The 21,780-nt window shown below is 40.7% G+C and overlaps 1 protein-coding gene across 1 annotated transcript in view; it reads left to right on the top strand.

Annotated features, from left to right (window-relative positions):
* The window catches only part of LRRC9 (leucine rich repeat containing 9), a 101,768-nt gene that overhangs the window by 43,339 nt on the left and 36,649 nt on the right, over nucleotides 1–21,780 (top strand). The window contains exons 14-19 of the mRNA XM_081090484.1: nucleotides 4,847–4,969; nucleotides 5,597–5,712; nucleotides 9,412–9,624; nucleotides 14,158–14,277; nucleotides 17,916–18,107; nucleotides 19,335–19,460. Of these exons, the coding sequence (XP_080946610.1) occupies nucleotides 4,847–4,969; nucleotides 5,597–5,712; nucleotides 9,412–9,624; nucleotides 14,158–14,277; nucleotides 17,916–18,107; nucleotides 19,335–19,460 (890 nt within the window). The remainder of the gene's footprint in view (nucleotides 1–4,846; nucleotides 4,970–5,596; nucleotides 5,713–9,411; nucleotides 9,625–14,157; nucleotides 14,278–17,915; nucleotides 18,108–19,334; nucleotides 19,461–21,780) is intronic.

The raw sequence follows: 21,780 nt of genomic DNA, 5'->3' as shown, positions 1-21,780 counted from the left end.
TTTCTTCTTCCTCTTCTTAAAGAATACCTTTCAGCATTTCATATAATGCTGGTTTGGTGGTGATGAACTCCTTTAGCTTTTTCTTATCCGTGAAGCTCTTTATCTGACCTTCCATTCTGAATGATAGCTTTGCTGGATAAAGTAATCTTGGTTGCAGGTTCTTGCTATTCATCTCTTTGAATATTTCTTGCCACTCTCTTCTGGCCTGCATGGTTTCTGTTGAGAAATCAGCTGACAGTCGGATGGGTACTCCCTTGTAGGTAACTGACTGTCTTTCTCTTGCTGCTTTTAAGATTCTCTCTTTATCTTTTGCTCTTGGCATTTTAATTATGATGTGTCTTGGCGTGGTCCTCTTTGGATTCCTTTTGTTTGGGGTTCTCTGCGCTTCCTGGACTTGTAAGTCCATTTCTTTCACCAGGTGGGGGAAGTTTTCTGTCATTATTTCTTCAAAAAGGTTTTCAATATCTTGCCCTCTCTCTCCTTCTGGTACCCCTATAATTCTGATGTTGGTACGCTTGAAGTTGTCCCAGAGGTTCCTTACACTATCTTCATATTTTTTGAATCTCTTTTCTTTTTTCTTTTTCGGTTGGGTATTTTTTGTTTCTTTGCATTTCAAATCTTTGACTTGATTCTTGGGATCCTCTTGTCTGCTGTTGGAGCTCTGTAAAGTATTCTTTATTTCAGTCAGTGTATGCATAATTTCTAATTGGTCCTTTTTCATGACCTCCATGGTCTCACCATACTCCTTGAGGGATTCATTAAATTTATCGGCGGTTTCCATAAAATTCTTGACAAACCTTATAAACGTGGCCTTGAACTCTATATCCAGTCGTCTGGCCTCCTCCGTTTCTGCCAATTGTGACCTGTTTCTTTGTCTCCGCATTTTGGCTGCTTCCCTGTGTTGATAGAGTGGCCTGCGCGCCAGGTGTCCTGTAGGGCCCAGTGGCTCAGCCTCCCCAGTTACCTGGGGTGGACACTCTTGGTGCACTCTTGGTGCCTCGCTTGTTGTAGGATCACTGGGAGGAATTGACCTCCAGGCCAATTGGCTGTGGGAAGCAGCTGTGTCTGAAGTGGGAGAATGGACCCCCTCTGACCACTGGGTACAGTGGCTCCTGGATCTAAGGAGGTGCTAATTCAGCCCCTGCCTGAGGCCACACAGCAGGAACTACGAAGAGGCTCAGCTGTGAAGCAATGCAAGCCGCTGCGGGGCCTTGGGCCTTCTCTTGGAAGTTCCGGGTCTGGCTGGCCTGGCTGCAGTTAGGTAATTATCAGGTTGCAAAGTTCTGGGGCATTCACATGCAAAAGCCTCTGCCGCAGCCCGGGTGGGGCGGGGTCTCAGGGAGTCAAAAGGGCGGGGAAAGAAGCTATGGCTGATTCTCCGCGCCCGGAGTTGCGCGTCTCAGTGTCCCGGCAATGGCTGCAAGCACCTCCGAGTGAAATCTGCCCCCAAGTTCGCCCGCTGCCGCCTGAGAGAGCAGCCTCTGCCCGTATGAGTCCTAAGTCCCCAGAGACTTCCCAGAACCGGAGTTCAGAGCAGTCGGGAGCTTGTGATTCAAAAGACAGCCGCGTCCTCAGGTGCCACCCCCTTTCCGCGCGCGCGAGCCGCGGCGTACCTCTGCACTCAGCCTCCGCAGCTCCTCTGGCTCTCAGCGTGCTTTTCTTTTCTTCTAGTTGTAGAAATTACACTCAGCCAGCCTTCCTGTTGTTTTGGACGATGTTTGCTCCGTCCTTTGGGCTAATTTTCAATTGTTGTGGGAGGCGACTATTTCCCGGTGTTTATCTATGCCGCCATCTTGGTTTCTCCCACAGTTCATTTTTCATTCCACCAGTATTTACTGAATGCTTACACACAATGAGGCACTTGGTAGGTGATAGGGATAGTCAATGCAAACTAGACAGTCTTGTCTTTTATGGTGCTCACAAGCATTAATTATTCAAATTAATGTAGAATTATAATTATCGTAAGAGCCACAAAGATGAAGTATTAATGCATAGTATCAATCATAATGAGAATTGACTAGTTCAGGGAGTAAGGGACACCTATTCTTTGGTCTTAACTATCCAACCTACTGAAGATTGAGTAGTCAGAAATTTGGTTAACTCATTTATATGAGTGATATTCTAGGTTCCAGAAAATTAAGCAGATTATTGAACCTAGAAAGAACTATTTATTTAAAAAAAATAATTAAATCTTTTTTTTTTCATCCTTCTCCATTCCTATCCTAAGGATGGTGTTTTCTATCTTTCTAGCATATGCTTTCCAAAGAAATTAGTTTCTACTGATTAACATTTTATAGCTTACTAGAGGCCTGGTGCACAAAAATTCGTGCACTTGGGGGGGGGGTCTCTCAGCCTGGCCTGTGCCCTCTTGCAGTCTGGGACCCCTCAGGGGATGTCCACCTGCCACCTGCCATCAGTCAGACATCCTTAGGGCTGCAAAGGAGGCGGGAGAGGCTCCCACCACCACTGCTGAGCTCACAGCCGTCAGGCTTGTGGCTGAGCAGAGCTACCCCTGTGGGAGCGCACTGACCACCAGGGGCAACTCCTGCATTGAGCGTCTGTTCCCTGGTGGTCAGTGCGCATCATAGTGACCAGTTGTTCTGCCATTAGGCTCAATTTGCATATTACCCTCTTATTATATAGGACTAGAGGCCTGGTGCACAAAAATTTGTGCACTCGGGGGAGGGGGGAGGGTCCCTCAGCCTGGCCTGTGCCCTCTCGCAGTCTGGGACCCCTCGGGAGATAACGACCTGCTGGTTTAGGCCTGCTCCCGGGTGGCAGAGGGCAGGCCCAATCCCTAGGTGCAGCCCCTGGTCGGGTTCAGAGCAGGGCTGATTGGGGAGTTGGGGCGCTGCCCCCTGTCATGCACAGAGCAGGGCGGATCGGGAGGTTGCGATGCCACCCTCAGTCACGTTCAGGGTAGGGCCGATTGGGGGGTTGGGGCACTGCCCCCTGTCACACTCAAGGCAGGGTCGATGGGGAGGTTGCGGCGCCACCCCCTGTCACGCACAGAGCAGGGCCAATCAGGGGGTTGGGGCGCTGCCCCCTGTCATGCACAGAGCAGGGCCCATCAGGGGGGTTGGGGCTCCGTACCCTGTCACGCACAGAGCAGGGTCGATCAGGGGGTTGGGGAGCTCCCCCGTGTCATGAACAGAGTAGGGCCCATCAGGGGGTGGGGAGCTCCCCCCTGTCACTCACAAGTAGGGCCGATAGGGGAGTTGGGGCACCGCCCCCTGTCACACACAGAGCAGGGCGGATCAGGGGGTTGGGGCGCCGCACCCTGTCACACTTAGGGCAGGGCCGATGGGGAGGTTATGGCTCTGTGGAGGGGGTGGGGGTTGGGGCACCGCACCCTGTCACACACAGAGCTGCAGGGCGATCAGGGGGTTGGGGCACCGCACCCTGTCACACACAGAGCCGCAGGGTGATCAGGGGGTTGGGGAGCTCCCCCCTATCAGGCACAGAGCAGGGCTGATCAGGGGGTTGGGGTGCCTTCTCCTGTCATGAACAGAGCAGGGTGGATAGGGAGGTTGTGGCCCCACCCCTGTCACACACAGAGCCGCAAGGTGATAAGGGGGTTTGGGCGCTGCCCCCTGTCATGCTGATCCTGGTGCTGGGAGGCATATTACCCTTTTACTATATAGGATAGAGGCCTGGTGCATGGGTGGGGGCCGGCTGGTTTGCCCTGAAGGGTGTCCTGGATCAGGGTGGGGGTCCCCACTGGGGTGCCTGGCCAGTCTGGATGAGGGGATGATGGCTGTTTGCAGCTGGTCACACACCCTTCAGGGTGGGGGTCCCCACTGGGGTGCCTGGCCAGTCTGGGTGAGGGGCTGAGGGCTTTTTTCAGGCTGGCGGGTGACTGAAGCTCCCAACTGCTCCTTTTTTTCTTTTTTCTTTTTTATTCTGGGCCAGCTTTAGCTCTGAGGCTTGGCTCCAGCTCTTAGGTCTCCACTGCTGAAAGCAGGTATCTGGTTTGTTTGGGTTCTATAATCGAAACACTGTTTCAACTCCAGCTCTGAGATCCCAGGTGGCTGAAAGCAGGTTACTGGGGTTTTGTTTAGCTTCTATATTTGTAACAATGTTTCAAACTGAAAGCTCAGAGGCCGGCAGCGGCAGGCGGGGAACGTTGGAGTCCTCCGTCACTGAAGCAAGCAAGCCTCATGTTCGCTTCAAACTGCCTGGCTGCCGGTCGCCATCTTGGCTGGCAGTTAATTTGCATATCGCCCTGATTAGCCAATGGGAAGGGTAGCGGACGTATGGCTAATTACCATGTTTCTCTTTTATTAGATAGGCTATGTAGTTCTTTAAAAAGTCATCTGAATGTTTTATGCATTATAATTAGAAGTTACTCTATATGATTCAGTGACTCCTGGAAAGACTTAGGATTTAGTGAATCTCAAGGTTCCCTAAAATCTAAAGGGAAAAGAAATATTCAGCCATCAGTCGACATTTATTGATTGCCTCCTATGCTCCAAGCCACATGCTAAATACTAATGATGCAGAGATGAATTTTTACAACAGTTAACATTAAGGACAACAGATTTCTTATTTTAAATTACTTAACAAAAACATTGCTAAATTTTTGGGTCCTTTTCTTCCTTTTCTGTAAAGCTTTGCTTGATATAATTACCGGAATCTCCTTTTATAACCATTGCATTTATTCAACAAGTATTTCTTGAGCTACTATTTTAGATCAAGCAATGTGCTTTGTGCTATCCAGTGGCAACGAGTTAGGCAGGATCTCTGCCTTTACAGAACAGACAGTCAGGTCTGGGGCCAATAAGAATTGTGATATTGGAAAATTACTAAAATGAATTGTTAAAAATTATTTGTTTTTTCAACTTAGGCATTCTCCTCATTACAAAGGTTTTCCTTGGCCAGAGTGTTCAGGCTCGTGAACAGGACTCCATCAGTCAGGCCAACTATCCAATGGTTAATTCAGTGTTCATCCCTCGAAAATGTGCACTAAGTATGTCTACCATAAAGAGAAATGTGCTTTCATTTTTCTGAATACAAAACGTTTGTATTTAATACAGATGCTTACAATTTAACCTCTATTTCAAGTAGTTTGTAAACTTTTCTACAAAAAAATGTTCCTAGCTACTAATGAACTTCCATTTTTCTAACCCCTACTTCAATGTCATTTATGTGTGCAAATATATTATTTGTAACATTTTATATTTTACACACATATAATCTCATATATGTGTATATATAAATACATGTGTATATATATAACATGATAAAAGATAAAAACCCTTTTAACAACAAAGGTTTTAGAGAAATACATTTGTCAAAACTATATGATCACATATTGAATAGAAAAGTGAAAAAGTATGAAAAGGGAAATAATATGAAAAAAGTAAATCCTACTAGTCTATGTTGTGACAGAGTGACTAGTGAGTACTTATAGAATTAACAAACAGTCTAGGTATTGTGGGAAGATATAAGAAAAAAAACTCTCCACACACTAAAATAATAGTTGGAACTTGCTGAATTTGTTGTTCATGAATCTATGTAAGAATGAAATAAGTATATTATGTGTCATGTTGAAGAGTGTTTATTTTGCCTGTTTTTGTTTCTGATTTTACTCTAGATTCTATAGTGGGACAAAGAAACTGTGATTGCAGCTTTCGGCAGTGCAAGTGGTTTGTCTTTGATCATGACCTTGTTTTGCCAGAATACATCGTTGAATTTGAGTTTGTTACAGTGGTATGGATGTATTTTTAATACTAGAGTTTCTTAAATGAGAACATAACATTAATTTGAAGTCTAATAATGTTATGTCATATACATATGTATATGTATATATACTTAAATTTTAAAAACAAATCACTATGACACCTAAATATTTTAATTATGCAAATATATTACATGAGTAACATATGGCTGGAGTCCCACTGGAAAAGATTCAAACTATATTGAAGAATATGGAATAAACATGAAAATCTTCTTTCACTTCAACCCCACTCTCTTTCAGGAGGCATCCATTATTAACAGCTTTGTAGGTTTGTTTTCAGACTTATTCTATGCATTTACAAATATAACAACGCATACCATTTTACATTGTAAAATCAAATTCTAAGTATTGTGTGATGATTTTTGCCTTGAACAATATGTTTTGGACATATTTTCACTTCAGTACATATAGGTCTATACATCAGTCTTTCGGTAGGTGCATACTATTCAGAAATAACCTTATTTATTTGACTACCCTATTGATGAAACATAGGTTTCTTTCAGTATTATTACTATTTAAAACAATATTTCAGTGAACATCATTGTAGATGTTTCTCTGCAGCATAGATTTAAAGAAGAATTTGGATAGTAAAAGGGAATATGCATTTTAAATTTTGATAATTTGAGCATTCTCTTCAAAGATTTTACTATTTTATAAATTTCGAACAGTATTATAGTGTTTGTTTTTTGCATCTTTACCAACACAAAATATTACCAATCTTTTTTTCCTCACTCTGATGGGGGAAAAAAAGAGGATATTTTATTATTTCATATGTTATGGGTTATTTATAATTTTTTGAATCACCTATAATATCCTTTAACCATTTTCTATTGGGCTCTATTGTTTTCATATTGATTGGAAAAATTCTTATATGCATTCTGGATATTAATCCTTTATCATGTCTATATGTTGCAAATATTTTATGTCACTTGTATTTTTTTATTTGTAGCAAAAGACTTACCTTTCATTTTAATTTGTAATTTACACATTAATATTTAAGAAGTCAGATATTTCTTTTCCAGTATGGACTCTAAATTATATGTCTCATTTTCAGAAGGCTTATATAAATACTAGAGGCCTGGTGCATGAAATTTGTGAATTGGGGGTGGGGGGTGTTCCTCAGCCCAGCCTGCATCCTCTCCAATTTGGGACCCCTTAGGGGATGTCTGACTGCCAATTTAGGTCCGATCAGACATCCCTCTCACAGTTCGGAACTGCTGGCACCCAACTGCTTGCCTGCCTGCCTGCCTGATTGCCCCTAACCACTTCTGCCTGCAAGCCTGATCACCCCCTAACCACTCCCCTGCCAGCCCAGTCGCCCCCAACTGCCCTCCCCTGCTGGCCATCATGTGGCTGTGGGCATCATCATTTTTTAGGGTGGGGCAGTCAATTAACATATCCCTCCTTATTGGCTGTGGGTGCCACCATCTTTGCGATGGTGTGAGGGTCAATTAGCATATTCTTTCTTTATTAGACAGGATTCTTTATTTTCTTCCAAATCTTATATAGATTATTCTAAAACTTTTAGATATTTAGTTCCATCTAGGTATTTTTCTATATTGTGTGAAGGAGGTATGGTGATCAAATAAATTGTCTCTTAAAGATGAATAGCTACTTGACAAACATCATCTTTTTTCCTCTACTTTAAGATACCATCTTTGTTTTTAAAATTATTTTCATATATAAGGGGCTGATTTATAGATCTTACTATTCTGTTCTAGTCATCATCTTGTCTAATCTTGGACCCCTATTACATTGTTTTGGTTATTATAACCTGATGATATGTTTTGATAAATGATAGGGCAAATTCCCTTCCCCTGCCCCTAACTCATTGAAGAAAAAAAATTCTCAGCTAACTCTTGAGTATTTTCTTTACTAAATAAAATTTAGAATCAGCTTGCTAAATTCTATTTAAAATCCTATTAGGATTACATTGAGATTGCATTGAATTTAAAACTTCATTTAGGGTAAAATGAATACTTTGCAGTATTGGGCCTCTCATCCAGGAACATGATAAGTTATTTCATTTACTCAAGTCCTCTCTGACAGTTTTCTTTATATAGGCCTTAATTCTTGTTAAGTATAGTTCTGGGCATGTATATTTTATATTGTTATTATGAATGGGATTGTATTAGTCAAGTATGCTTTCAGCAAAAGATACAGAAATCCAGACAAAGTAGAAAAAAAACTCAAATTATAAGTAGTTGAGAGGTGGGCAGTTCCTGACTATTCAGGGATGTCAGCAAAGACAGTAACTCCATCATTCTTCTGCTTGCCACTTCATGAACTCTTTTGACCTGAAGATTCAGTTTTTTCTTTAGTTTAGGGAAGTTTTCTTGTAATTCCTTGATTATTTCCTCTCTTCTATTTTCTGTCAAGCTCCCTGAAACTAAACATTGGACATTCTAAATTATCCTCCACATCTTGTAAATTTTTTCTTTCATATTTTATATCTTCATTTTTAAAATTTTGTGTTCTGAATGAGTTCCACAATATCAGCTTCCACATTGCTAATTTGATCTATTGCCATATCCATTTGGTTTGTCAAAGCATTTATTAATTCCACTTATTGTTTTTATTTCAAAGTTTTGTATCCTATTTTTCCTATAGTAGATGCTTTATTCTAATACAGATGCTTTATTCTCCTAGGTTTTTGAAAATTCTCTTATAGACTGTTTTGTTTTTTTCTAGAGTCATTTCTATTTGCTCATGTTGTTCTTGCTTATCAATATGTAATTCTTACCATAATTATATAATTATCTGATTACCAATTACCTGGAGCATTCTCCTGCTGTTTTACTTGTCCACTCAGAACACCAAGTTTCTCTGGACCTGCTCTGCAGTGGTTATCTCCTGCATGTGTTTTGACTAGAGGTTACCTTTCTGATCCTATTTCTCTGTCAATTCAGTCCCCTCTGATTTATGTCTCACAATTTCTAGTCTTTTGCTGTGCCCTATCCATTGTTATATAAATTTTTGCTTATTTTAAGGAATATTTAGTGGGAGGGGATGAATACATCACTTATTCTTAGCCCACAATTTTAATCTACTCTCATACATTGCCTAATGTGATTCTTATCATCATAGGTATCTATACTAATAAAAGAGTAATATTCTTATTAGACCAGACATCTTCTCGACGACCTTCCGGACAAAGCCATGGTGGTGGGGCCGAGGCAGAGGTGGTTAGGGGCAACCAGGTGGGCAGGAGAGAACAGTTAGCAGCATCAGGCCAGCAGGCAGAGGCAGTTAGGGGCGATGAGACAGGTAGGCAGGCAAGTGGTTATGAGCCAGCAGTCCCGAATTGCAGGAGGCATGTTTGACTGCCGGCAATCAGACATCCCCCAAGGGATCCCAGATTGGAGAGGGTGCAGGCCGGGCTGAGGGACCCCCACCTCCATGCACGCATTTTGTGCACTGGGCCTCTGGTCTATAATAATAAAGGCATAATATGCTAATTAGACTGGATGTCCTTCCGGACAAAGCTGGAGCTGAGAGGGCTGAGGCAAAGGCAGCTGCTGCAGCAGGCAGGGGCCAAGCCCCTTGCACAAATTTCGTGCATTGGGCCTCTAGTTACTATATAACTAAAAACCTTTTCTAAATAGCCTATTTCTTTTTCAAAAATGATAAACTCAGCAACCAAATTTTCAATATTTTAAATAAATTTTTAGGTCAAGACTTATTCTTTATTTTCTTCAGTCAACAATGCTATTCTAGAAGAAAGCAAAAAAAGTTCAGAAGGATCAGTATTGTCCCAGGAATTGAAATTTGATGATGAAGTTATAAAAATGGACCCCAGGATCAAGCCAAGACCAAAACTTATTAGCTTGGATGATAAAACAATACTTTCCCTTGCCAAGACTAACGTATACAGTCATATTGTAGTAAGTATTATGATGAATAACATTTTTGGACAAGAACCTTGAATTTGGAATCAGAATCTATCACATGAAATCTAAAGGTATTAAACCACCTATCTGATCATGCTAGGCATCATGTGGTCAAATTCCAAAGTACCCAACCCTTCTATGTGGACTACATTTGTGCTGTCTGGTAGTAATGTAATATTAGCTATACATGTAATTTAAAATTTTATATTCACATTTACAACGTATTTTAAAAATTGGCCCTGGTCAAGTAGGTTACTTGGTTGGAGTGTCGCCCCAATACACCAAAGTTGCAGGTTCAATCCCTAGTCGGGGTACATATAAGAATCAACCAATGAATTCATAAATAAGTGGAACAACAAATTAATGTTTCTTTCTCTCTCTCTCTCTCTCTCTCTCTCTCTCTCTCTCTCTCTCTCTCATCTCTCTATATCAATCAATAAATAGATAATAAAATTTAAATGGCAGGATTAAGTTTAGTAATATATTTTAGTTAATCTAACATACCCAAAATATTATCATTTCAAAATACAACGGATAGTAAGATTCATTAATCAAATTGTTTCATAATAAGTATTTGAATTCTGGAATATGTTTTACAGCACATTCCAATTCATTTTTTCTCTTTTCTTTTTTTTCTTTATTGATTAAGATATTACATATGTGTCCTTATACCCCCATTGCCCCCTCATCCCCCCACTCATGCCCTCACCCCCCTGGTGTCTGCAATTCATTGTTTCTGCACTATAATATCAAGATGTCATATTTGAGTAATAATTTTTTATAATAAAGCTTTAGTAATGCAAGGTATAATATATGAGTGTGTTTTGACTGGATTAAAACTCTATAACATGTATTCCTGTAGACTTAAAGGGATTGAATAAAAGTTAAAAATACACAACAGAAGATAGGTCTTTTTGTTATCTGTGATTTGCAAGATAAAAAACAGAGAGGAGGAAAAAAACAAACAAAACAGGGAGGAGGAGAATACAATTTCAGAATGCCTTAGCCTGATATGACCTCAGCCTGGATGCATTAATTTGATCAACACCCATAACATAAGAATGGAGAGGCTTTTTCATCTTAAATTTGTTTATACTGCTTAAAAGCCAGCGAACTTTCTAGAGCTTCTAGGAAGAATACTAGATGTCACAAGAACGTTTAGAGAGCGCATCCTTTGTTTGCCTTCCTTCGTGTCATTACTATGAGCTCAGGTACATACCTCTTATTTTCCTTTCAGTCTTCCCCACTGCATTGAGTTTTATGAAAACGTACATAAAAATAAATTATTTAGAAATAAAACCCCCAGATTTGTAACATAATTTTATATTCTCTAATAGCACAATTACATACCAAAAAATTAGGGTTGTCAGTTATAGTCTGTTTTTTTGCACTGATTTATTCATCTAGCATTTACTGAGAATGTGCTATGTTTTAGGCAAGGAGGTAAGTATTGGGGGTTCAGAATGAAGAAATTATTTTTCCTGCATCAAGGACATCATTTTAGTGGAGGAGACAGATATGTAAAAAACATAGGAAGCTTGGAGTTGCTGGGAGAGTTCCACAGAAAGAGGTGAGTTTTGTGCAGTTTTTTGAAGGTTAAGTGAAATTTAGTTGTTTACATATTCCAGGCAGAGGAAATACTCTACCCATAGGCACATAGTTTTGAAAGAGCATGGTGTCTTCAGGGAACACAGAGAAACTCAGTGTGACTAGAACATAGGATGTGTGATGGTAGAAGGTAGAGGTGTCAATTGGAATACAGGAAGCAACATGAAACAATAGGTGCAAGAGTAGGAGATTATAGCCATACTAGGGGCCCAGTGCACAAATTCATGCACCTTGAAAGGAACTGTGGGCTGCGAGGCTGCAGTAGGCACAGGGGAGGGTCTCGGCCCACCCTCTGTGACCCTGCCTGGCCCCTCCCGCCGCAGCCCCAGTCCCCTATCTGCCATCAGCCCTGCTCCCGCTGCTCCCATACACTGATGGCACTGGCCCTGCTTGCACCTATTGATGGCGCAGAACAATTGGGGCCGGTGCTGTCAGCGAGTGTGAGTGGCGGCTGCTGCCCCAATCGCCCCTCACGAGCAGAAGGAGGTGGAGAAGCCCTCAGGAGTAATCAGGGCCAGTAGTCGCTGCTCACACCCGCTGATGGCACTGAGTGATCGGGACTGGCACCGGGCATCGACAGCAGGTACAAGTGGGGCCAGCACTGGCAGCAGGTGTGAGTGTCACATGGGAGCAAAGAATTTTCAGTAATCACCAGAGGCTTGCCCCAATGACAGCGACTGGACCCCCGCCTTGGTCTGGTTCCCTGTTCACCTGTTCCACTATCCTGTTGCAGCCAACGCCCACCATGTTCCTCACACACTCCCTGGTGGTCAGTGCACATCATAGTGACTATTAGGTTCTGCTGTTCAGTCTATTTGCACATTAGCCTTTTATTATATAGGATTAGAATGGATTTTTAAAGGCAAATTTAAAATTTTAGATTCTTTAAGAAACTGGCTCTCTGTAAATACTCTAATTTTGGCAGCTTGTGTTTAGATTTCATTGAAGTCAGACTGGTGGTATGGAAATCCAGTAAAAGCTATTGTAGTAGTCCAAATGACAGATAATAGTCTGAACTAAAGCACTGATGATAGTGATAGTATGGAGTGATTGGTTTGAGAAACATTTCTAGAATCAAATGAATGTGGAAAAGAGGGAAATGGGGTGATCAACAATATCTGTTAGATAGTGAAACTCATAATCAGGATTGACAACATAAACTATCAAGCAAATATATAGGGAAGTTGATGAATTCAGTTGTGGACATATTAGGTGTAAGGTATCTGTAGATTTTATCATGGTTGATACCTACATATGACCTGTGGAATAAACTAGTATGCATAAACTGGCCCTTCTTAATTTTAGCTAAGTTTTGACAACTATTTGACATTTACTTGTTTCTCCCTACCAGGAATTTAGTTATGTCCATAGTATATATAATAAGGTATTAGATGGTAGAGGTAAGTGAAGAAGATTGGGAGGTAGACACCTAATTTTATCATAATACCAATTTATTGTGACTACTGCAGTAAGTTGTATTAATACATTTCTTATGCCACTGTTTATTTTGTAGACTATACATAAACATAATCTTTCCTTGATACCATTCACAATGCTGTAGCTTAAAGACAAAAAGATATGTAGATATCAGGGTCTCCCCCAAATATAAAAATATATAATAATAATCATTTTTATATAGCCCAGGAAAATGGACAGGAGAAGTCTGGGCCAAATCCTGACATAGAAATTGTCTTATCCACTCTTCCACCTCCTTCTTTGATGTTCTGTCCTCCTACTTCAGCACCTCATTCAGCCTTTCTTCCTCAGTCCAGTGCTCTCGCAGGGTTTCTTGCAGTCAAGGTATATCCTTGCCATCCCCTCTCTCTTGTGAGTTACCCAGCTAATATCCAAAATCTTTAGGGCCTATATTGTTCACTGGCTAGCCTAAGCAATATATCTGTCCTCATAAATAACTCAACAATATCTATATATGCAGTCTAAATGACTGGCCGACCAGCCAACTGGCCAACCATATGGTAGCTACGATGTGCACTGACCACCAGAGGACAGACGCTCAACACAAGAGCTGCTGAGCTGCGGTGACTTGGCAGCTGGGGTTCTTGGGTAACGCACCTGGAACCAGAGAGGAGGGAGCTCGATTCTGGGGTGCATCACCCAAGAACTTCCCTCTCGCAATCCAGAAACCCTTGGGAGATGTTGGTGAGCCGGTTTCAGCCCGATCCCCGCAGGCCAGGCTGAAGGATCCCATTGGTGCACAAATCCGTGTACTGGGCCTCTAGTATTAAACTATTTTTGTAAAATAATTTCATGCCAATTATAGATAAACTTGGACCAAGTGGAAAGTCAAATTAATCAAGAACCAGATCTAATGATGCTATAATAAACTATACCTTCCAAAAACCATACATTAGATTTTTAAATATATTTTATTGATTTCAGAGAGGGAGAGGGAGAGAGAGATAGAAACATCAATAATGCCCTAACCAGTTTGGCTCAGTGGATAGAGCGTCAGCCTGCGGACTGAAGGGTCCCAGGTTCGATTACGGTCAAGGGCATGTACCTTGGTTGTGGGCACATCCCCAGTAGGGGGAGTGCAGGAGGCAGCTGATTGATGTTTCTCTCTCATCGATGTTTCTGACTCTCTATTCCTCTCCCTTCCTCTCTGTAAAAAATCAATAAAATATATTTTTTTAAAAAAAGAAACATCAATAATGAGAGGGAATCATTGATTGGCTGCCTCCTGCACACCGCACATTGGGGATCAAGCCTACAACCCAGGCATGTGCCCTGACCAGGAATTGAACCATGACCTCCTGATTCATAGGTCATCACTTAACCACCGAGCCACTGGCTGGGCAGATTTCTTTTTCTTATTGGCTCAATCTTAATGTCATTTAAGTAACTATGGTGTAGAGTATAATCTGTCTTATTTTTAATTTATGTTTTATTTTACTTCAGAATCTGAATCTACACGGAAACAGCTTGAGTAGACTGAGAGATCTCTCCAAGTTAACAGGACTTCGAAAACTTAATATCAGTTTTAATGAATTTACTTGTTTAGATGATGTATACCACTTGGTAAGAACTGTTCTTTCAAAATTATTTAAGTAAAACAGACTTATTAATTTGATGGATAAATTGTGTTTGTAATTATGACCTCATATATACCATATTCAAGATTATACAGCCCAGATCAGGAACAAAACCTACATACTCTGCACTATCTTACTTTCTCTAAAATATAGATTCCATTTGAAAACCAAATATACAACTGTGGTCATATCAGATTTCTAGCTACTTTAAAAAAATTTATTAAAACAATTCCAGATTGTTTTTAAAATATCCTTTGGAAAGTGTTGTTTTCATTTTGTTCTGCTCTTACTACTTCACATCTAATATTGTCAGTTCCTCCCATCTATTCATTATCCATGTTATTTCTTTTTCTCTCTGCCTTGTCATCTCTACCTGAATGTCACATGCATGGCTCTTGTTTGACTCATGTTTGTCATCTCGTAGTTCATAGGACAAATATAGTAATGCTCATATACATATTAGTTTGGATCTTGTCTGGTTTTTGCTTTCCTTGTCATATATTATATAGCAAATTTAATTACATATGTGATTTCATAACTCCAATCCATCATTCCAAGTTTCTGTGGGTCCCAGCTCATTGACATTCCTTTTCAGACTATCATTCTCAGCTCTTATTCATTCTCTACCTCCTAGCAACCATATCAAAGTCCTTGCGCTGCTGCTTCCACCACTGATGTGGGAGCAGTTACTTTGTTTATTGGCCTTTGGTTTCAGTGTTAATTAAGCCCCCTTCCTTGTTTTTTATGGTAAGCCAAAGTCCCATTTATTTATTTATTAATTCATTCATTTATAAATTGAATTTATTGAGGTGACATTGGTTCATAAAGCCATATAGTTCTCAAGTGTAGAACTCAACAAAACATCATCTGCATACTGCATCGTGCACCCATTGCCCAAAGCAAAGTCTCTTTCAGTCCCCATTTTCCTCTTTTTGCCCATTTCTGTTTGTTCTGCCCTGGTGATTCCTTGAGACCCCACTCCTCCCAATTTACAACCCCACCCAAGCTGTGGGCAGAAGCATTTGCATATGAATGGTCTGTCCTTTCTCAGGCTAAAAATCCGTCAAACAAGCTGCAGCTCGATCAGGGAGTCCCAAACCTATCAATAAAAGGTCCAAGACCTGGCACCAGCACTATCCTGCCTTGCTTCACAGCTGGGCCTTATCTAGGCACTTTCAAACCCGATACAAAGAGGAGGAATCTACAGATCTCTCTGTAGCTCCTGCTGGGTGGCCCTAGGCAGTGTCTGACTTTGCACCTCCCTGGAGAACCAAGAGCCAGTGTACCCAGTGGTCAGTGTCAGACCATACCAGATTACAACTCTACACATCCATTAGTGACACACTCAAGGGACAGATTCAGTGAACACCAAAGCTATACTGAAGCAAGTTCTGCTCTATAAGGGTGTCTCCTACACAGCAGCTCCCCCACTGTAGTCTCAGCTGGTCCTCACAGCCAATTGGCCTGGAGGTCACTTCCTCCCAGTGACACTAACAGCAATAAAGTCTCAACTACAACAAGACTGTGCTCACAGATCACAAAGGGGTGCACCTAGAATTCCAAGCTCAGGTGACTGGGAAGGCTGAGCCACTGGGCCCTATAGGACAACTACTACACAAGGCCACTCTATCAACTCAAGGAGACATAGTAGCTCTACCCAATACATAGAAACAAACACAGGGAAGCAGCCAAAAAGTGGAGACAAAGAAGCATGTCACAAATTAAAGAAATGGAAGAAAGCAAACTACTGGCTATAGAGTTCAAAACCACAGTTATAAGGTTATTCAAGAATCTTCTACAAACCTCTAAGGGACTCAGTGAGACTTTTAAGGATCTTACTGAGAATGCCAAAAAAAATAAAGAAAGAAAAAAGAAAAAGGACCAGTCAGAAATTAAGCATACACTGACTGAAATAAAGAATAATATATAGGGATTCAACAGTAGACTAGGATCCAGAGAATCAAATCAATGATTTGAAATATGAGGAAGCAAAAAACACCCAACCAGAAGAGCAAAAAGAAAAAGAATCCAAAAATATGAAGATTGTATAGGAGCCTCTGGGACAACTTCAAGTGTACCAACATCTGAATTATGGGGGTGCCAAACGGAGAGAGAGAGCAAGATATTGAAAACCTATTTGAAGAAATAATGACAGAAAACTTCTCCTACCTGGTGAAAGAAATAGACTTACAATTCCAGGAAGCACAGAGAACCCCAAACAAGAGGAACCCAAAGAAAACCACACCAATTAAAATGCCAAAGGCAAAAATCAAAGAGAAAAACTTAAAAGCAGCAGGAGAAAAACAGTTAGTTACCTACAAGGGAGTACCCATACAACTGTCAGCTGATTTCTCAACAGAAACTATGCAGGCCAGAAGGGAGTGGCAAGAAATATTCAAAGTGATGAATAGCAAGAACCTACAACCAAGATTACCCAGCAAAGCTATCATTTAGAATTGAAGTTCAGATAAAGAGCTTTCCAGACAAGAAAAAGCTAAAGGAGTTCATCACCACCAAATCAGTATTATATGAAATGCTGAAGGGTATTCTTTAAGATGAGGAAGAATAAAAAGGTAAAGATAAAAAATATAAGCAACAAAGTGGCAACATATCTATCAACCATTGAATATACAAGTCGAATGAATAAAAAAATCTGACGAACAGAATAAACTGGTGAATAGAATGAGGGGCATGGAAATGAAACAGACTGATGATTCTCAGAGGAAATGGAGTGTGTGGGGGGTGTGGGAAGAGATTAGACAAAGATCCTATATGCATGTATGCATTACCTATGGACACAGACAATAGAGTGGCGAGGGCCTGGGGTGAGGTGGGAACCAGGTGGAGGGGAGCTATGGAGGAGGGGGAAATAGACCTCTGTAGTAATCTCAACAATAAAGATTAATTAAAAAACATAAAAAAATAAAACTATCCGAATAATACACATATTAGATATTATGCTATCATTAAAAATAATTTTGAAGAACATTTAATGATATGTGAGCATGTTAAAGGATACAAAATTCTATACAATATAATCTGTTTTACACAAAAATATATATGTTCATATAATAAAAAAAATTTCAATTATTCTTTGTGAACAATAGAATTATATGTTTTCTATATTTTCTTTGTATCTGTTTATTGTAGTTCCCAAATTTCTAACACAGAATATGTTACTTTAATGATTTTTCAAAATTATTAAAATTCATGCACTTTTGAATAAGAAAAACCATAAACTAGGTTTGTACCTCTGAAGATCAACCTTTTAACCATGTTCAATAGTCTAAAGCAAAAGCCTAAATCTTAAGAAGTGTAATTCCTTGTTTTGGGGGACAAATTATCTTCCCAGTTCCTCTTTGCCTTCTTTTCTCTGAAAGCAAGCAATGCCACTCTATGTTAACAAGGGCAAAGTGTGAATTAAGAGAGAATGACTAAAATAAAATACCTGTAGCTCTATAGTGAATGTATATATTGATACCATGATTGCAGTATAACTAATGGTTAGGTTTCTGTGAGGATTACCAAAAAGCATGTAGAATACTTAGAGGATCGTAGAGAAAGGAACTACATAAATACAAACCATGATCCCTTCAGCATCGCTTCTATTTGCATCTGTTGCAGTACAACCTTGAATATTTGGATGCAAGCCATAACCATGTGATAACCCTTGAGGGATTCAGAGGTCTGATGAAACTGAAGCAGTTAGACTTGAGCTGGAATCAACTGAAAAAATCTGGTGATGAAATAAACATATTATGCAAACACACCACAAGCCTTCTCATTCTTGATATTCGACATAATCCATGGCAAAAGGTATGCAACAGATACAATAAGAAAGCAATTATTTCAGAGCCATTTTCTCACTACTATTCAATGAAAGCCAAAAATAAGCAAATTATCTTCATTGTATTAGAATTTCTTCTTTAAAGAATATTTTTAATTGATTTCAGAAAGGAAGGGAAAGGAGAAAGAGAGAGAGAGAGAGAGAGAGAGAGAGAGAGAGAGAGAGAGAGACCAATAATGAGAATCATTGATTGGCTGCCTCCTGCACACTCCCCACTGGGGATTGAGCCCGCAACCCAGGAATATGCCCTGACCAGGAATTGAATTGTGACCTCCTAGTTCACAGGTCAATGCTCAACCATTGAGCCATACCAGTTGAGCTAGAATTTCTTTAAGTATTTCATAAGTTAAATTTAGTATAGTTATCAAATGAATCAAATGTTACTATAAGAAGTAACATTATAGCCTATAAAAGGCAATAATTTCATGCCAGACATTTTTGTAATCTAATAGTTTGATAGTAGTATGGTTTTAAGAATGTTAGATGTCATTGCCATTTATAAAACTTCAGAGAGTTTATGTAGCTCAGTGTGCTAGAACTTTATTGTAATGAAGCAAAGGGACCAAGAATAATAGAGTATAGTAAAAGAAACATACTACAAAGGGGGGAACAAATTTATCATCTCTCTTACTACTAGCTGACTGCTGATCTAGATTAAAAGGAGGCACGGCCATTGTTCTTTGAACACTTTCACCACAGTCGCTTTTCAACAGCATATGGGATTTCCCCCTTCATAAGAATAGAACCATCCACCTCCAAACAGGACAGATTAACTCATAAATATAATTTAATTTCAACTATTATGTAAAGAACTAGAGGCCTGGTGCACGAAATTCATGCGGGGGGGTGGGGGTGGGGGGGTGGGGGGGGGAGGTCCCTTAGCCCGGCCTGCACCCTCTCGCAATCCAGGACTGTTGGCTCCTAACTGCTCACCTGCCTGCCTGACCGCCCCTAACCCTCTGCCTGCCTGATCGCTCCTAACCACCTCTGCCTACCTGCCTGATTGCCCCTAACCATTTCTTCCTCGGCCCCTTTATTATTATTATAGATAAGTTAAGCCTTTATTTTTAGATATATAATAAAATAAAAGATGCATAATTTTGAGTTATATTGGGGAGGAATGAAGAAGCACCCCCTTCCATGCCATAACAGGTGTAGTATTTTGTAAAAATTAACTTTCTGTTATTTTTCCCCAGCCAGCCACATTAAGGTTGAGTGTTCTTGGCAGACTGAAGACCCTGACTCACTTAGATGGGGTTCTAGTTTCAGAGGCAGAAGCTACAGCAGCTATGAAATTCATCAGTGGCACAAAGATTACTCAGGTTAGATTTTACTATTTATACTTATTGTGATATTTTGAATATACAAATAACATTTCCCATTTTCTTATTTTGTTATTAAGATTTTATATTGTCTTGGCATGCTAATAAAAAAGCAATTAATATATAACAATCATATCCCTTGAACTTTTTTCTGTTTAAATGTATCCCATTTAACTTTCTATAAAATAAGATAAGCTGAGAGGCCATGAGAAATCATTTAGTGAATTAGCTACATAGTATTGGTATTATATGTTTGTGTTTGGAAAAAAAACAAAATCTATTAACTTGAAGGAGGGGAGAGGTCTATGATTCCCAGATTAATAATGCTAATATTTTGGACAAAGTCGCTTCAACAGTTTAAATATCTCCAGTCTAGTTTTCTATCTATTTACTTTTTGTAAGGCACTTAAATATTAGTTAATTTTGGATCTATCAAAATGAAGGAAAGATACTTTTTTGTTGATTAAAAATACAATTAACTCCTGAAGAAGAGTTGGGGATTTACCCTACCAGATATCAAAACTTATTAAAATCCTTTAAGACAGGGGTGGTGAATATCTGGCCGGAGGGCTGTATAAGGCCAGTGAAATCATTGGTCTGGCCCTGCCAACACATCAGGGGTGAGTTAATTAAGTGTTTGACCAAGTATAGCAGACTAATTTTTATATGGCCCAAGAATAATGCTATAAATATCCAAATGGCCCTTAGCAGAAAAAAGGTTCCCATCCCTGCTTTAAGACAATGTGGAATTTGTGCAGAGTTGGACAAATAGACCAAAAAGAATCTATATATATAAAAAGCCAGTGTCCATGATGACCAAATGACCAGTCACCATGAGGTGAATTGAGCACCTCTTGGTCCACAAGCAGGGTGGGGCGGGACTAGGGACTGGCGAGCGGGCTGAACGGCTGACCTCTTGGTCCCTGCCCCCTGCCCACAGGCTCTGATGGATCAGCGATGGTGAACAGGGGAATAGGGGTAGGTGGCAGGAGGACCAGGTTAGCTGTCAGGCCGTTGGGATCACCAGCTAAATCCCCAGCTGCTCGGGGGCTCAGGCCTGTGGGAAAGCAGGTGCTGGCGACTTCACCTTCATGCATGTGCACCGGGCCGGCCGCTGATGGAACATGATGCCCGCTTGGGGCTGCTCACGCAGGTGCTGCCCCCACCGCCACTGCCACTGCTGCTGGGGCTTGAGGTACTGATGGAAGCTGCGGGGCATGCTCATGCCTACCCGCCCCGGCGTGAGCAGCCCCAAGCGGGCAGCGTGTTCCATCAGTGGCTGGCCTGGCACATGCACATGAATTCGCCAGCACCTGCTTTCCTGCAGGCCTGAGCCCCTAAGCAGCCGGGGATGAGCTGGTGATCCCAAACACCTTGACAGCCCTGTGGCAGAGGCGGCGTTCGGCCTGGGGACTGGCAAATGGGCAGAACATGGCCCTGATCGCAGGAGGCTAGGCCCTAGGGACCCTACATGCACAATTTTGTGCGCTGGGCCTCTAGTAGAATATAAAGACTCAATATTGACCCACACATGCATGGAAACTTGGCAAATAACAGAGCTGCCTTTGCAGATTAGGGAGGCTAGTCAATAAAAGGCACAGAGACAGCCCTAGCCGGTTTGGCTCAGCGGATAGTATCGACCTGAGGACTGAAGGGTCCCAGGTTCGATTCTGGTCAAGGGCATGTACCTTGGTTGTGGGCACATCCCCAGTAGGGGGTGTGCAGGAGGCAGCTGGTCAATGTTTCTCTTACATTGATGTTTCTAACTCTCTATCCCTCTCCCTTCCTCTCTGTAAAAAATCAATAAAATATATTTTTTAAAAAGGCACAGAGACAAATGCATTAAGAACTTCACTGTAAAAAGAAAAACCAATATGTTTTAGAAAAAAATAACAACGATTCTCATTATGACCTTGAATTTGAAAAGAATTTATTACACAAGAAACAGAGCATAAAACTGTAAAAGATTGGATTTGTTTACAGTAAAATTAATACATCTGTTCCTCAAAGGGGATACCATGAAAAGACATACTAGAAAAAGAAATTTGCAACACATCTAACTAACAACAGATAATTTTTTATATAACTAGACTCATGAAAATAACAACCCATCAAACAGAAATAAATTGTCCAAAGATTTAAACAGATACTTCACTGGAGAGGAAATCAGAACAGCCAAATAACTTAGGAAAAGATGCTCCACCACATTTGTATTCAAGAAAAATGAACATTAAAACTTCAGTGACTGCCCTAGTGGATAGAGTGTTAGCCTGTGGACCGAGGGGTCTTGGGTTCAATTCTGGCCAAGGGCATGTATCTC

The sequence above is a fragment of the Myotis nattereri genome (genome assembly GCF_964212035.1).
Source record: "Myotis nattereri genome assembly, chromosome: 1".
Lineage (NCBI taxonomy): Eukaryota > Metazoa > Chordata > Mammalia > Chiroptera > Vespertilionidae > Myotis > Myotis nattereri.
Note: the sequence above shows the minus strand (reverse complement) of the source record. Positions and strands in the feature narration are given on the sequence as shown.